This window comes from Podarcis cretensis (genome assembly GCF_951804945.1).
Source record: "Podarcis cretensis genome assembly, chromosome: 12".
Taxonomy (NCBI): domain Eukaryota; kingdom Metazoa; phylum Chordata; class Lepidosauria; order Squamata; family Lacertidae; genus Podarcis; species Podarcis cretensis.
The window spans coordinates 32417557-32434795 of record NC_137181.1 but is presented as its reverse complement, the minus strand read 5'-3'; the positions used below and the strand labels follow the sequence as shown (position 1 = coordinate 32434795).

At 41.6% G+C, this 17239-nt stretch overlaps 1 protein-coding gene and 1 long non-coding RNA gene across 7 annotated transcripts in view; one reads left to right on the top strand and one right to left on the bottom strand.

The window, feature by feature from the left end:
• Positions 1 to 938: 938 nt before the first annotated feature.
• Positions 939 to 1496, bottom strand: LOC307199860. The gene is made up of 2 exons (XR_013832245.1): positions 1363 to 1496; positions 939 to 1189 (listed from the first exon to the last, which is right to left on the bottom strand). It is a non-coding gene; the product is annotated as an uncharacterized lncRNA (long non-coding RNA).
• The window catches only part of ETV1 (ETS variant transcription factor 1), a 98311-nt gene continuing 82282 nt past the window's right edge, over positions 1211 to 17239 (top strand). Inside the window, exons 1-5 of one of the 6 annotated variants that reach the window (XM_079947923.1) lie at positions 1211 to 1368; positions 1889 to 2037; positions 2835 to 2922; positions 4834 to 4881; positions 15555 to 15608. In XM_079947923.1, the coding sequence (XP_079804049.1) occupies positions 1993 to 2037; positions 2835 to 2922; positions 4834 to 4881; positions 15555 to 15608 (235 nt within the window). In that variant the 5' untranslated portion in view covers positions 1211 to 1368; positions 1889 to 1992. Of the gene's footprint in view, positions 1369 to 1888; positions 2038 to 2834; positions 2923 to 4480; positions 4585 to 4833; positions 4882 to 5039; positions 5448 to 15554; positions 15609 to 17239 lie in introns of those variants that run through there. The other 5 variants (XM_079947924.1, XM_079947925.1, XM_079947927.1 and 2 more) reach the window with 5 other exon arrangements.

Sequence of the window (17239 nt, the reverse complement as noted above, 5' to 3'; positions counted from 1 at the left end):
GAGTAAATTAAAGAACAAATATAATAGAATTACAGTGGTAACTCGGGTTACATACGCTTCAGGTTACATACGCTTCAGGTTACAGGCTCCGCTAACCCAGAAACTTTGCTTCAGGATAAGAACAGAAATCGGGCTCCAGCGGCACGGTGGCAGCAGGAGGCTCCATTAGCTAAAGTGGTGCTTCAGGTTAAGAACAGTTTCAGGTTAAGAACAGACCTCCAGAACGAATTAAGTACTTAACCCGAGGTACCACTGTACATGTTTAGGTAGGCTTGCCTCAACAACAACGTTTTTTTTAGGAAACGTTGAAAACAATGCAACAAAGTTGCCTGCCATTATTGATAGTTCCAGAAAGTAGACCGGGAAGCATCACGCAGAAGGGCCCGCGTCCAAACCCTGGCAACACCGAGGAGGGCTGGGAATGTCCCCTGCCGGAGAGCTGTTGCCAGTCAGTGTTGGTAATACTAAGCTGGATGGGCCAGTGGTCTGATTTGGAATATGAGGCAGCTTCCTATATTCCTACAACACGCTGGTGAAACAATCCTAAACCCAACTACAGTGTTAATTTCACGTTGCTTGTGTGCAACGGCCTTTGCAGTGTGGTCTAAAGTAGGAAATCAGCTGGCATTCGACTTGTCTCCCCCACAAGCAAGTTCTTCATATTAGGCTGCGGACTTGGTGGAGAGCTTTGGGCCAGAATCCGGCCACCGGCTGGGGTTGTATCTGGACACAGAATTGATGATAAACACACAAAACAAATCGCACTTGTTACATTTAGTGCGTGCAATTGCTGGCACTGTGGGTTGGTGGGGGGGGGTGTCCCTCCAAGTTGTTTAACAGAGTCATTTCGTGCTGGGGTCGGGGGCGCAAAATTACCGGATCTGGGGGCCCCGGTCTGTCTAGAAGAGGTGCTGTGAATCCGAGAGTCGCACAGATCCTTTGCGTAAAGGAGAGTTTATTTCGGAGGACCTGTCTTTTTATTTTTTAATATATATATATACATACACACACGATCAAATGACGAAGTAAACGACCCGTCGAATCCCCTGCCGAAATCCGGGAGGATCCGTCTTTTCCCTTTTTCCCTGAGGGGTGAGAGGCAGTCTGAGTGACGGGCAGAAATCTGATCCTGTAAAAGACGCGGAGAGCCAATGGGATGCGGTGATCCATCAGTTTGGATTGGAGGCCCCTGGAGGAGAAATAGAGGAAAAACCACCGAATAAGAAACCCTGTCAGTGGCGCTTTTCGCTTCCAAGGGGGAAGTGTTGGGAAATAATTAATGTTTTTTTTAATTAAATTTGGAGGGACTTCTTTGGGGGCGTGCGTGTGCGCGTGTGCGCGCAGCCGATCGTCCGGCGGTACCTTCAGGTGGGTCTTTGCAAGCAACTTTGTTGTTCGTAGCTTCGGCTGATTACGTGGTTGTGGTTTGCAAAAAAAGGAAAAAAAAAGAAAGGTAGCTCAGCCTTCTCTCTCTCTCTCTCTCTCTCTCTCTCTCTCTCTCGTTAGGTGCAACGCGAGTTTTGTCGTGCGCCATTGCTAGTTCTGCACACGTTTACGAATGAACGGGGCTAATTTCCCCCCCAGCGCGCTCCAAGGGACGAAACGGGCATGCCAATGAACAGCTTTCCTTCTCCATTTGATTTCTTGTATTAAAAAGTCCTTTCCTTCTTTCTGGCTGCCTTTTTCCGGCTCTTGCTTGTAACCCAGCAGAAGGCAGCGCAGAGAGCGAGAGAGGGAGGGAGGGAGGGATGTGTGTGTGTTTTTTATGAATGGGACTCTGGGAGGATCATTAGCTATGCAAATTCAAGCGGTTCATTCATGAGTGTGTGCGTGTGTTGTTTTTTTGAAAAAAATAAATCTAAAAGCCATTTTGTGTTCTTGTTTTTAGGCTGCTGGAAGACTACATCTGGAGAAAGCCTCTTTTAAGTCCAATGTCCAGAAAATAATCACAATAACAACAGCAACAAAAAATACTCGGCAAAAGTCTGCAGAATGGATGGATTTTATGACCAGCAAGTGCCTTACATGGTCACCAATGTGAGTGATCAGTTCCAAAGTTGTTTAAACTTGGATTTCTTGGGGGTCAGGGGGAAATAAAGGGGAGGGGGGGGAAGGAAAAGCTTTTCAGAGGATATATATATATATATATATGCAGTGAGAGGAGGATTCCTGTGCCGTTTCTGTGAGGTAGACTTTTATTTCGATATATTCTGTTTTTTTTCTTCGAAAGACCACCTCAGACTGGATAAAAACAAAACCAGTACCCCCCGCCTGCCCCCCAGTATTAGTGGAAGAAGATAAAAGCAGCAAGGTCTGATCCTGCTTTCAAAGTTTCTGCCAGATGGAACAAACTTACATTTTAAAAAAAACCTGTCCATTTTTTTTTAAAAAAGGGACTTTGATGACAAATAAGCCTTGAAAACAAAGCAGCCTCTTGTTATCAGCTCCCTCGTCTCCCAACCAGCTTTAGTGAATGGTTGACATTAAAAAATAATAATACTTTTATGTAGGTGTTAGTGTTGTAAATTTCTAAAAATATGTCATATACTTAATGCAGTGTTTCTCTGTACAGATGTGTGTTTTGAGTAGGTGGGTTGAGACATAAAATATTCCCCTGAAGAAGAAGAACGATGGTGATCCGATACAAAATTCTAGTTTGCAATTTAGCTTTTGAGCCATTTTTAAACAGTTTTACCACCTATCTCTTTCAGCTCTTAATATTTTTTTAAATATACTGCCAGTGTGAGTTGTTGTGTTGCCTCTCCTTCTCTCTCTCTCCCCCCCCTTTTTCTTTTCTTTATTCTTTCAAAGTAACCAATCTTTTCTATTTGTAGAATCCCTGTGGGAGAAACTGTAATGAGCGACCAACAAATGTCAGGAAAAGAAAATTCATTAACAGAGATCTGGCTCATGACTCAGAAGGTGAGGATTTGTACTGGGGGAGGGAGGGTGAATAAATTGTATTGGCTCCCCCCCCCCACCCCGCCATGCCACTCTTGACGACATGTTGCCCTATGGTGTTTTTTCCTAAATATTTTGTTGTTTTTATTCTCCCCCACCTCCCCAAGCTGGGATTCTTGTCTACCTCTATTTATAGAAATGAGACAAGAAAACCACATTTAATGATGTGACACAAGATGACAAAAGCAATTCACCGCTAAGCTGCTGTATCTCTCCATGAGTCACCTTTCTCTGTGTTAGGTATTGCTGCACAGAAGGGACATAAATAATGTCATTCACCTGAGGTGAGAATTAGGCGAGGAGTGACATGATGGACCCTAGAAGCGTGTGTGCGGCTCCTTTGCTTGGAGGCCTCTCTGGCTCCCCATCGCAAGAAAGTTTGACCCTATTGCTCTTCGGAGAGATATCGAGCTCGTGACTTAGACCACCTGCCCAACCAGGGTGTTGTCCACATCGGTGATAACAGGGCAAAAGGATCTGTGGCACTATTAAAATAATAAATAATAATAATACATTTTATTTATACCCCACCCTCTGTGGCATGAGCTACTCTTAGCATCCTGCTCTCTTAATTTGGCCAGTAGCATTGACAATACCATGAAACACAAAGAGGGAAATGGGTAGCTTATACCTTAACCTCAAAAAACAGCTCATACCAGCAAGTCCCCCAAAACTAACTTCTTAGAAGTTCATAGCAGTGTCACTGCAATCCTATTTCAGGTTGTTTCAGCCAGGAAGGAGATTCCTGCGCATGCAGTGATCAGCTGTTCTGCAGTGGCATTTCTTGTACAGATTGTTCTGTGTGATGACAATCCCTTGGGCGAGGTGGGTATATGGAGACCCACACAACTTTTTCTCACACTGCAAGCGAGGCGCTGCAGCCTTTTGTGAAATTGGGTGCCCTAAGAATTTCATTTAAAAACCTTCACAATGTCCACACCGTCTGGACACTTGCAACTTTCTCCCCCAAGCTTCGTTTTAGCCAACAAACTTCACAAGCATTCAACATCCACCTGCAAAGACTGATCTGTAGGAACTGGGCAATGGTTAAGTATTTGCAAATATTCTGTTAAAACTCTCTCTCTCTCTCAAATAAGAACCTTTTGATCATTCTGAATCAGTTTTCCAAACTGAGGACTGTGGCAGTCCTGCAAGTAACTAAATGTAAACCAGAATGACTTAAGCCTGGAAAATGCAAATATTGGGTTCAAATTCTGCTCGGGTTTGGATTCGAGTGTGTAGTATAATACTCTGACATAAAAAGGGGGAAAAACAGTGCTACATATCCAACCTGGGTGCAAATCACCGCAGCTGTTCGTGCAAAGCTTTATGGAACAGGTCTTCAATTGTTTTAAGGAGAAACAAGAGTATTTTAAATGAAAACGAGGCTAGGATACTGTGCTTGGTTACCTAGGAGTAAGTCCCAGTGAAATCAGTGGGACTTACTTCTGTACAAACATGCAAACAGTCATGCTGGGCATTTGTCTTTTGAGTGACTAACAGTGCAATCCTATGTGCCTCTACTCAGAAATAAGCCCCACTGACTTCAGCAGGACTCACTCAGAAATAAGTGTGCCGGGGAAGCAGACATGCTGTGCCATGTGTGCAAGTTAGCTGAAAAGGGTACTGATTATTATTGCCTGGGTTGATAGCGAAATAAAAGCGCTCTGTTACATATGTTTTTTGTCTAATCGAAATCATAATAATGCAGCACGATGGGGGTATTTCCAGTTTGAATCTAGCCAAAATGACATAAAATAGAATTAAGAAGTATTTGTCTTTAACAGGGGTTGGGGCTGGGGAGTGAAGTACATGCAAGCACTTTATGTATAAATTGAAAGGTCCTTTATCCATCTCTTCCTCTTTTCCTAGAACTGTTTCAAGATCTGAGCCAATTACAGGAGACATGGCTTGCAGAAGGTAAGGGGAGAAAGTCCTTTTGCAAAAAAATGAAAAAGGGAAAAAACAACTCTGGATGAAAAAAGGGGAGGGTGGGTTGGTGGAGCGGGAGGGGGGGGAGGAAAAAGTCCTGAACTTGCTGTCTTAATGTTCAGCCCAATTAATTGAGCTCTAAAAAAGCCACCTCATGTGTCATGCATACATTAGAGCCTCTGATGAGTTTGTCTTTAGGGACTCTGGGGCTGCTCTACCCAATGTCATCACAAATTACCAGGAGAAATTGCTTCCAGCTCACAATCACATCTGCTTTTGGCAAGAACTAATGCTCCAAGACTTCAAGTTCCAAGCCTCTGTTCAGATTTTAATTGCAATTGATCAGGTTTATATTATTGTACCTCAAGAGACTGCATACAGCCAGATCTGGGCTTGCTCTTTCCTTTAGAGCAGTGCATACAATTGTTTGGTCATCTGGTGGAAGTACTTTTCTGATGGCAGAATATAGTTTCTCTGGGTTCATCAGGACGGCATGCTTCAAGATTTAGGTGCAAGTGTCTTCTTCCCACCTTGCTCACAACACAGAACATTAGGTGTGTATCGAAATGCTGAAGGGGCAATGCGGTTTATATGTTTTTTGTTATTTTGCAATCCTTTTTTTTTCTTTTAAAAAGAGAAACTGTCTTTCCTCCCCCCCCCTTGTTTCTTTTATTTGTGATCATTTGAAATCTGATGCCTTTGCCGCAGCACTGCTGACAGTTTTAAAGAAAATAAGTTGTAATACTGAAGTTGAATAGCTGTGAATTTTTGACTTGAACAGAATGCGATGTTAGAAGTTTTGCAAAGGCAAGGGAAGTTGTTTCTAGCTGAGTTATATTTTGATGCTGTTTTCTGTGACGCATTCGGCTATTTTAAATCCTGTTTATTTGCACCATGAAGATGACTCAATATAGATTATCTTGCATTCTTTTTAATATATATTACCTTTAACTAGAAACATCCCATCTCATTCGGATGTAACTAGTACTGTACATATATTCTGACTTGCTTGTACACATTGAGAATTCAGGGTTTTATTTTTATATTTTTTAAATCTCTTGCTGAATGTGCATTATTGTTTGTTTGAATGGACATTCTGTTTCTTTCGGAGGGGAGAACCAGAAGGGAGGGTTGAATGTGATTGCTTAACATAGAAAGGAGGAAATGCTGTAATGGTATATAGACTGACTAGCTTTTTGATATTTCTCCATATAGTTTTGCCAAGTTGTTAGCACATATATAGCGCAAGCTTTTCTGTCCTTTTTTCTAATCTTTTATTCTTAGTCATGTTTTTTATATCCAGCATTAGTTATGGAGAAACCAGGTGCCTTGTATACATAAGAGATGGTTAAACTTTAAATTGGAAGAGCACTTGAAATAGGACCTGCTGTCTGAAATCCCCCTTAAAATGCAACAGTGACTCATTATGTTAAGGTAACTTTACTAAACATCTCTGAACAACTTCTTACTCAGTTTAATAAACCAGAACATTATCAAAACTGCAAAAGCTGGAATGAGGCTCTTAATTCCCAACAGAGTGATGCAAGTTTTTTTTTTAATTTTAATTACAGCTTGTTTGAATCTATGTTGGATTTGGGCTAAGTTGATAGTACCTAGGTATTGGCAGTCATGCGAGAAATTATTATTGGAGTCAGTATTCTTGCTGTTGAATCACTGTTTTTGAAAAGTGATCGAGTATTTTCATACCTTCCATAAGAAAGTTTCTGTTGCCTGTTATGTTCAGGAAGAAAGGATTTGAAACCAGTCATCAATTTGTATGTGTACACATCCATGCTGGTGAATTGAGAATTTAAACTGCAATCCTGTGCACTTGGATCCAGCCCAATGGAAGACAATGAGACTACCTTCTTGGTAGACATGTATCCCATATCCGCTTTCCTGGGAGTAAGCCAGGAAACTCGGTGACACTTATTTCTTGAGTAGACATGTGTAGGCTTGCACTTTTAGTGAAGCTAAGTAAAATAAGATAGTATTACTGAAATATGCTACTTGAAAAGAAGGACTGCACAGAAATATGTATATATTGTGAACTGATTCAACCACTAAATAAACTTTTAAAGGTGGCACTAATCTAGTTACTTCCACATTACTTAGAAATAACTGCAGTTTAAAGTTTGCGTGTTTGTGCGTTGGAAGAAGAGGACTTCCTTTTTTAAAAAAAACCCAAAACAAACAAACTACACCATCACAATTTCTTAAATTGCTTTTTGCATGTTGAAGGGGGTTTAAGGATGGGATGTGGTGCAAAGGTTCAATCCATCGGGGATGCAGTGCCAACTGCAATTTGACCAGCGATGACTTTTTAATCTCTAAACGGCTCTTTAAACTAATCTCTTTTTTACCTTTCTCTCGATTTTGTCAATTGATGTCCTCCTGGTTCTTTATAAAGTTGCAGCCCTGCCAAATTGGCCACCTTGCTTCATGTTCACATAATTATTTTCATGAAGCTCTGTGGCTTCCCCCCCCCCCCCACTTTTTTCTTTTAAAAAACTTGGAGCAACAGCAGTTGACAAGATTCTCCTATGAGTTCGGAACTCCCACTGGGTAGTAACCAGGTCAGGGGGGAAAAAAAACCCTCCTCTCTCTTGCACTGCAACATACTTAACTCTGTGGATATGAAGGATTGAGGGGGTGGGGATGAGAAAGAATTGCCCTTAATAGTTGAGACGCTTCAGCTGCATATTTATCAGCATCCCTATTCTTCTGCAGAGAATGTTGCTTAAAATGAGTAATCATAAACAGTCTATTCTCTTTTCAGTGTAGGCACAAAAAAGTGCCATTGCTAACAATGGGATTTACATATGTATTGGAGGAAGAATATAATTCAAAGTGGTGAATGGAAGCAGGCCATCTTATTTTGTCGCTGTTGTGTGATGTGTACACTGTGCCAAACCCAGAATGTCACATTCAAAAATTTGTGGCATCCTGTAGTGCAAGGACGCTGCAGAGTGTTTGACAGAATTTGTTCCTGCTTCACATGGGAGGAACAGAATTAAATCACTGGCCCCCTCATTGGGGGGGACGAAACAAAACTCCTGTTCCTTTTTTGTAGTGGTGCTGAGTCATTGGAATCAGCAATCGATATCAGGGTACTAAGAAATAATAAGGAAAGGCTGTTAATAATTTCCTCATTTAGTCAAACATTAATATCGTCTCATAGTGAAATACTACTTGGGCTCTTTTTATGCACGCGTGTAAAAGTTCCCTTAAAACGGGGGAACTTGCTGTCAGGTGATAAAAGGATTTCAGTACCCCTGTGTGTGATTTCTTCCCCTACACTCTCCATACCGTCGCTGCCCAGGGTGAAGTCATGGCGGCCCCATTCTTGACCCAGCATACTGTAGAAGCCCTGTACTGTATCTGTCGCTATTGCATAAGTTTGCCTTGACAAATCGAAGTTAGCTATTGACTAGAAATAATCAGCTCAAATATGAGTGTAATGTATTTTTTTCATTATGGGAAGCTCCAGCTGTTTGTTCTGTAACAACAACAACAAAGAAGAAGAAAAAGAAAAAGGGGGGAAGTAACTGGTGCTGAAAGCCTGCTGTGTTATGTTGGAAACACTTTTGTGGTTGAAAGAAAAATGAGCTAAAAGGGAAGTATGCTTTTAAATCCTTCTTGAAAACATTAAAAAAAAGATGAATGGAATAACCATAATGTAAATATTGTAGGAGGGACTATTAAGCTCCTCTTTCTGTTAACATTAGTATTGATTTGGCAAAGTGTCATCTGGAATTTTTATGTAGGCTAATCCGTTAATCACAAGGGTAGGTGAAGGAATTGCTTCTCTCTGCAAGGTGGCGCCCAGGTAATAAGGTCTGATTTCTTTAAAATATATTGGTCCTACTGAATATTGGTCAGCTTTGGTGAGTAAACTTTTTAAGAAAGGCTATGCATCAGGTCACTTTCTACTGTCATCACCTGTATATTATGAGCACCCTTGTCAGCTTTGACTCTTGCCTCTCTCTTTTTAAAATGAACCTAAAAGTTCCCAGTAGAAGTCGGTGCCCCCTCCCATAACACTCAAATTCTCATTTCAATAGCAATGCAAAATATGCAACATCGTGGTTTTTTTCCAGGTGGTGTAAATCAGACCAACTTCCATCTTCACCCCGCCTGTCCCAGTCAAGAGAGTTGAAATAACTTTGTAACTGCAATCCTATACTTGTTTACTCAAAGGAGAGTCTCACTGACTTCAGTGGGACTTGCTCCATGTTAATTGGATATAGGATTGCAGCCTTAAGTCTAAGGATCTTGCTCTGCAGTTGTTGGTCCAGTGCTTAATAAAAAAATGTCTTCTCTTTCTTTTTAAGACCACATAATCCCATGAAGGAAATAATGTCGAGAAATCAGTCAATGGGATTTTGGAACGAACCCAGTACAGTAAAAGTCTAGAAGTATTTGAAAAATGATATTGAAATCTAGCACACATGATTGTTTGGGGACAGAGGTGGACTTCGGAAACAGCAGCTTCCTGAAGTCGGGGGGGGGGGTAAAGCTTTTAAGTGCCACAAATGATGTTCCAAATTGGCAATTCTGAGCTTTATGAGGATCAGTGAACTATTTTGTGCCATTGAGGATTTCTAGCTTGCAGTTCGCCAGCTTCACAACCTTCGGGGGCTGTTTTAAAAATGCTTATAACTTTGTGTTAAGTCTGAGCCGCACTTTTAAAAGCGCCTCAAATTTTATACACTGTTTGTATTTCATGCGAAGGTGTGGGTTCTTAAAAGTTGTTTGCACAAAACCTTCAGCACTGTTCACAATTTTAGTACATCCAGAAGATACAGAAATGTCCTGGCCTTTCTTCAGGTTGTCTCATACTCTCTTGTAGAGTTCATTTTTGAATATTCACTGGTCGCATAGAAGAGAGCAAGGTCCAACTGATTTGCTAAATTTTAGCCACTCAATAACTTGCTTCCAAAATAATCAAACTAATATTTTTTCCTGGTTTGCGTTCTATATCCTCTCCCAAGGTGTCTTTTCAGGGCGGGTGGGAGACTTCTTTAAGGAAATACCTAATCCCTTCATAACCCGAAATTACTGATATCATGAGAGGAAGTGCTACCATACTCTGAAGAAAGTTCTTTAGACAAGCAAGGGGATAGAAATAGGAGTCTCTCCTCTAATCCACCCCTCTAATCCACTTTATCTGCTCCTCTCTTTTCCAACCCCTCTCCTCCTATGTATGTCCTATAACCCTCTTCCTTCAGACAGCACCTTTTTAGTTTTTTCCTTGACTTCCCATTTATATTGAGTTTGCCTGTCCTTGTAGAGCCTGTGCCGTATGTGAGACGAAGCAGGGAAATGGATGTGTTTATGTAAAAAGTTCAAGTTTACTCTGTTTTCTCTCTCTCTTTTACTTCTTCTTTTTTCCCCCTACCGGGGTGTGACAAGAAAAGATTGTGGTTGAAGCCAGATGTTTCTTGCTGGATTCTGTTTTTTGTGAATGGAGGCAGCGCTCCAGTTTTGACTGCTTGTCTTGAAGAATTGCTTAGGAGATCAGCTGCCTCATTCACTGGCAGAAAGAATGACTCCTACGTCTTCTGCCTTGTTTGGCTCCAGGTCATTGTTACAGTGGGTAGAGCTGGTTTTAATTAAATAGCAGCTTCTTCTTTTTGTATGGGTTGGTGCCTAGTTTTCCATCCTCTTCTCCCCCTCCTTCCCTTCAGTGCTCTTACTTACTTTTTTTTTTTTCTGTATACTTTCCAAGAGAAGAAAGTAAAGTGATCCTCGGCTTTTGGCTTTTATTTTCCAGCCTGCTTCTGGCTTGCTTCGTGTGCTAAAATGCTGCTGTCTCTCCTCTCCTCACCCCGCTCCAGCTAACGATGTTCAGATTTCTTTTTCTCCTTATTAAAAAGGGGGTCTGAGGTTCATTTCAGTACTTGTAATAATAATAATAATAGCAACAACAATTTGTTATTTATGTGTCGCCCATCTGAGTGGGTAGCTCCAGCCACTCTGGGCAGCTTCCAACAAATCAAAACACAATAAGACGCCAAACATTAAAAACTTCCCTAAACAGGGCTGCCTTCAGATGTCTTCTAAAAGTCAGATAGTTGTTTATTTCCTTGACCTCTGATGGGAGGGTGTTCCATAGGTCGGGCGACAACTACTGGGCTTTAAAATGCCAAGAGATCAAGCTGCACGGTCCTGTGCACACCTGTGCCCGTCCCATTAAGCTCAGGTCGGACTCATCATAATGCAAAACATCCTATGTAGGACATTGGGCTGAAAGGAGCTTGTGATTTTTAACTAAGCAAGCGATTTCTAGGGAAGTTGGGGGGAGACCCCATCCAAACCAAGAAAGCTCCCCTGAAAGATCTTAATTAATGCGGTGTTGCCTTGGCTTCTACCTGTGGGAAACGGTGAGAATTTGTGTGGGGAGGAGAAGCATTTGGCAACGATCAGTCTTAACCAAAGAACAGATGTTGGTCTCTCAAGTCGGTGGCAACTTGTCTATTACCTTAATGCAGAACGAACCTGACAGAGCTGTTCCCAATATTGCCACATGTTTGAGCTTCTCAAAACGCTTCTGGTGTTTATTTCCCCCTCAGTCTTGCTTTATTAAATAGAGTGGGGAGATAGTCTCCATTGTGTTTTTTTGTTTTTGTGGTTTTTTTTAAAAGGTGTAACCATTACATGCATCTAAACGTTTTTTCTGCCTCCTTATCTGCGTTCGGCAAACACTTATGTTGACATGCCCTCTTCCTCCCCCCCTTCTGTAGCCGCCATCCCTCCCCCCCCCCCCGCACACACTGTCACTGTATTCAAAACCACTGTAGCTTTTATGACAGCCTCACAGAATTGCAGCGTCGGCATTGACAAGAAAAGAGGAAATGAATGATATATAAATGTGCCTGCAGTTACAGCACTCCAAAGTCATATTTTTCTTTTCAGGCATCCATGTTTTTAGCCCAAGTTAACCGCCTGCTTGCTGGTCTGACTTGTAAGTCCTTCAAGGCTGAGGTGTGTGTGTGTGTGTGTGTGTGTGTATGCATAAGTAAGGGCCTTAATACACACTTACCTGGGAGTGTCCCATTGAACCCAGTGGGTCTAACTTCTGAGGCAACATATGCAGGATTGTGCTGTAAATCACTAATGTACGTCACCAGTCCCCATTTTAAAGGGAGGTTTTGTGGTGTTGCGGGACATGAGCTTTTAGTACTCATTCTGATTCCTTCTCTGCATTTCATTGACATTTTCATTTCTGTTGTTAAGAAGAGGAGTGAATATTTGCTTGTATTCATCAATATGGGATTGAGAACATCTCCAAGGGGAAGCGTTTGAACCCAGGGAAGAGCAAAGAATGTCAGAGCAGGGGCTCAGTCACGATTTAATTTATTCCCCAAGAGAGGTAAAGCTGCTACATTTCAGACCTTTCCACAGAGTTTTGTAAATTGTTTTGTAAAGTTCTTTCTTAAAATAAAAATAGCTTCTTCTTTCCCCCCAGAGTCTTGTGTGCTTGTTTCCCTCCCTCCCTTGTATATTTTCTGTGATAGGCAACTGTGGGTGCCCCTTTATTGTGAAGCTGACACATCAAAAGTCAGGGCAGATGTAAAGCCAGTGATAAAAATGAATGTTAATGGAGGATTTGTGCTGCAGATTTTCATCCCTTTGAAAGGGGAAGCTGAAGCTTGGTTCTGGTTTGTTTGTAACACTACGAAAACATACTCAACTGGTGTGTTGCAAAGTATAATTTCTATACAAATGGATGTAAAGACCACATTCTGCAGCTATCATATGTAGTTTTTGCTACATGTGTCTGGATTCTATAACAGAAGGGTGTGTGCTGATTTACATAGATTTGGGGGGGGGGGTTGTTTTTAAAAGAGTTTGAAAACTAATGTTAGCCTTTTCATCCCTGGGCCTTAAATATATTTCCTACTTCCAGTACAGAGAGACTGAAGCTATAGGTTCTGTTTCGTTGTACCAGATTCTGAAATGCATGATGATGCTCAAAAAGTTTGTTTTATCCTTTTTATAAGCTTTTAAATAAATGATTTGATGCATTTTAATAGTTTTTAACCGGAAGGGTGTCAAGTTAGTTTGGGAACTTTCATTTATATGTCAGTTTCCCCTCCACAATATGCAATTCATATTCTGTTGCTCTGAATAAAACAACTTGTGCTTTTTCTCTTGGCCTTGAGAACCAGCATAGTACAGTCACTATGTGTTTAGCTTTGATGTGGGAAATCTGGCTTCAAATCTTTCCCAAATCAGCCAAAGCCTACCTCACAGGGTTGCTGTAACACTAAAATGCTTTCATTAAAAAAGAAAGAAAAGTAGGACACCTTCTGTTCTAAGCCATTGTCGTTTCTTTTGATGTGAAATGAAAAGGAAGGTTAAGTTGTCATATGAAATTCAAATTGTTTTAAAAATCCAGTCCTTGTGGCATCTTCATAGTAGTTGGTCTTATGTGGGAATGAGGGAGAGCAATGGAAAGGATTCCACACTGCAGTTTGTCAGCTGTTTTTTCTATGGTCTCATGGCTTCCTCAGAAGCATTTAAAAGCTTGGTGGTTATTCTGACACCTTTTCTCCATAGCATGTAAACAGGAGATGCTAACTTGGTTATATAAATTAAGTTGTATAGATAATAATGGCTTTGCCTCAGATATGCCTTGAGTCTAATGATGTCCGGTTAATAAAAAGATGATCAAGTGGTGTTGGGACAGGTGTGATCTCGAAAACCAGGCCTAGATCGAGACAAAGGAAAAAAACTTAATTCCAAGAGCCAAAGGAATCCTTACACAAGGCTTGCTCTCAGAGAAGTCATTGTGCTGTTTGGCAATCTGTCACTGGAACCCCAGGGGCGATTCAAAAGGAGCTCATCTTAGGATGTGGGGCCCAGTTATTCAAAGAAAAACTGGGCTGGCGCAACCCACATGCTTGAGTCTAAGCAGCTATTTGGATCACAGCCTTAATAAACATTTTTTTATTGTTGCCTGTATGAACTCATCTTGTAGTACTCTATTCATTCTTCTTCTTAACTCATCAACATGATTTCACGTTAACCTTAATAGGCGCGGTACAAATGCATCTCTCTTGTGTGTGCTAAGATAGGAAGCCTGTTTGAAAGTGCAAGTAACACTATCTTCATTTATTAGGGCTATAAGGGTCCAGTAGTAAGTTTTTGTTCTGCTCACTCTTTTGCATAATGACATACTGCATATAAAATTTGTGTGTGTGTCATAGAAGGGTTGGAAGGGACCCTGAGGTTCATCTAGTCCAAACCCTGCCCTGCAGGAATAGGCAGCTGTCCCACAGTGGGATTGGACCTGAAACCTTGCTGGTGTTATCAGCACCACACTCTAACCAACTGACCTATCCATGTGTATAGATATTGGAAAGCGCGCGAGAGAGAAACAGTGTCAACTTTTGTTGCTTGATGTGAAAATGACAGTGTCTGGTGGTATCTTAAAAGCAAGCTCCCAACTAATCTTGATGTTAATATCAATAAGGGCACGACTTGTACTGCTCATTGCTGATTAATTTACCCATATGCATTTCATTAAGTGACCCCAACGATGGTTCTGATCACAAAGCAAACTACCCTGTATTGATCAGCATGAATTTCTGGTTGGGCAATAAGCCTCTTGGTGAAGATGGAAAATAAAAAAAATACTTATTTCTGAATTAAGATTCATAGGATTAGGGGGCAGAGCTGTAAATCTAATTTTGCTAGGAAGTAAGTTGGATTGAGCTCAATGGGCTTCATTTCTGAGTATCTATGCATAAAGAGAAGCCTTGAGTTATATGCGGCTCACTTAGAATATGGAGACATGAAACTTTGCTATATAATATACATTTATTTAGCACCATGTGTCCTTTAAGCACACCAGTAGATGCGTAGTGGATCCCTGCTAATCTTAGCATCTGATTTTAGGGTTCTTTGCAGAGATGCTCTTAATCTCTAATCTAAATTGTGAATGTGTAAAATATATTCCTGTCTTTAGAAGCATTGAGCCAAGTTCCCATTTGTGCTTGAATTTGTGTGTGTGTGTGTGTGTGTGTGTGAATGATCAGTTTGGAGTTCTTGGTACAATTAACAATGTTTTAGATGGATCATAGAATTCACTAGGAAATGCATCTTTTTTCATCTCTTATTAGCAACTATTCTATTCCCGCTCCCACTGTAGCTTTTCTCTTTTCCATAAACTGCTACAGTTGTTCAAAGGCAACAGCCTAAAACGCTTCCATGGTCTTCTGCATATATTATATTTGACCCCCCCTTTGCTACTTTCTCTAGTGGTACCAGCTTGATTTATTACTACAGAGATGCAGTTCTACCTCCTCAATGTTGGTCAGATGCAAGCATAAATCTAAGATGGGCAACTACTGCCTACCACTAGTTTTACTGTTGGGGGTACTTGGCAACTAAAGCAGCGCCTGATTTACCGATGTACATACTGCCATTTTCTAAAATGGGTGTAAATGTTCAGCGGTAACAACAAATGCAGAAGTCTCACACTCGGAGTTCATTTTGGGTTGTTTCTCGTACATACGTCGACGTTGTGTTCATGCTAAATCATCTTCTCGATTTGGGTGCTGGCTAGTGCTAAGAGTTAGGATCACTTCGATGTTTTGCTGGCTTGTGGATGTTAATTCCTTTCTTTCTGTTTCCCCCCACCCTATCTTCAGCTCAGGTACCTGACAATGATGAGCAGTTTGTGCCAGACTACCAGGCTGAGAGTTGTAAGTATTGTATGACTCACCACTTTTGCTTCACTTAAGAAAATGTCTTACCTTTCTTGTTTTGGTTAGCCGGTGCTCACATGATAGGTGTGGTTATCAGGCCATGGCATCACCATAAAAACGTGCGGAAATAAATTGCCGAATTGCAGCCGGGGTGGTTTTGGTGGCTGGGAATGGTTTGGCTGAAGGTGGTGATATCATTTTTCCTTTTGTGAAGGGGCTGGTGGGTTATTGCAAAGAGTGCATTCTTCTAATATAGGGATGAGCAAGCTCTGGGCCTCCAGATGTTGTGGGACTACGGAACCCATCCTCCATGAGCAATGGCTATATGAGCTAGGGCTGATGGGAGTTGGAGTCCAATGAGACACAGAAGGCCACAAATTGCTCTACCAAAACTGTTGGACTCCCAACTCCCACAGATACACCTGGCACATAGGTTGCCAAAGTGTGCAGCATTTTGCCTTTTGAATTTCCTTCCACAGTTTTACCATCCTTACAAAATGCAGTTCACTTCTGTCGAAATGAGATGCGAAGTTGCCTTGTTTCTCCCAGCTAAGATGGAAGTTGACCTTGGGAGTGGGCTTATCAGAAGGGAAAAATGTGGCGCTGAGGCTAATAAGCCATCCAAGAGTTTATATCAGGTGTTGGGTGGGCAGTTCAGCACTTCCTGCATTGTATTGCTGGAAAGAGATTCACATGCGTGCACATAACTGAGGTGAAAGGGGGTCCCTTGAAAGTTCATGCCTGCCCCCAAAGTTCTTGAGAACCGTTTTTAGTAGGTCTGTTGTTGTTGTTTTCTTAAGCTGCAAACCAATATCCCAGGGATGAGGAACCTCAAGTAGAGGGGCTGGATGTGGCCCTTCATGCCTCTCTGTTTGGCCCTCGGGCCTCTGCCTAGGCCACAACTCTTCACTGACCCTGCTCTAAGTCTCCAGTGATATTACCTAACTGGGATGTGTCCTTGAACCTCTTGCTTGCCTGGTTGGAGAGTGGTCTGTCTCTGGCGACACTTGGCCACACCTGCCGTTGGATGGCTGCCCATGATAGAATGTGACCCTCAAGCTGCTTTGCACATTCAACCTGGGAGTACAGTGAGCTTGCTTCTGAGTAGACAGCAATAGGCTGCTCTTCTGGAACCACTGGCAGTTCTACCAACAGCTTTATTTAAAGAGTAAACCTCTTTTCCCCATGACTGATTCTGTGGCCAAAGAGTCACCACTGGTGATTTTCCTCTCTCATTTTATGTGATAAAGAGGTTTTGTGAAAGAACTCCCCGCCGCCCTGTCATTCGCAAATCATAGATACTGAAAATAACATCAAATGTTCCTTTCAGAATATGGTAATGTGGTATTTTGCCATGATCTTGTGTGTGTCTTCCACCTCAAAAACTGGCGTTCTAAAAAGAGAGAGAGAAAAAGACCCATTTTCCTTGAAACAAAGCGACAGAGCTTCAGGAGTGGACCATAACACAGATCCTTCCCCTCTACACATTTAAACAGCTTTAAAGTATGACTGGATTCTAATCCATCGTTCCCCTTGAGGTAAATATGACAATTCCAGTCAGCTTGGAATTGTTTTCTCAAATTTGACTTCCTTGGCAACCCTTCCGTATTCCAGCAGACTGTATAACA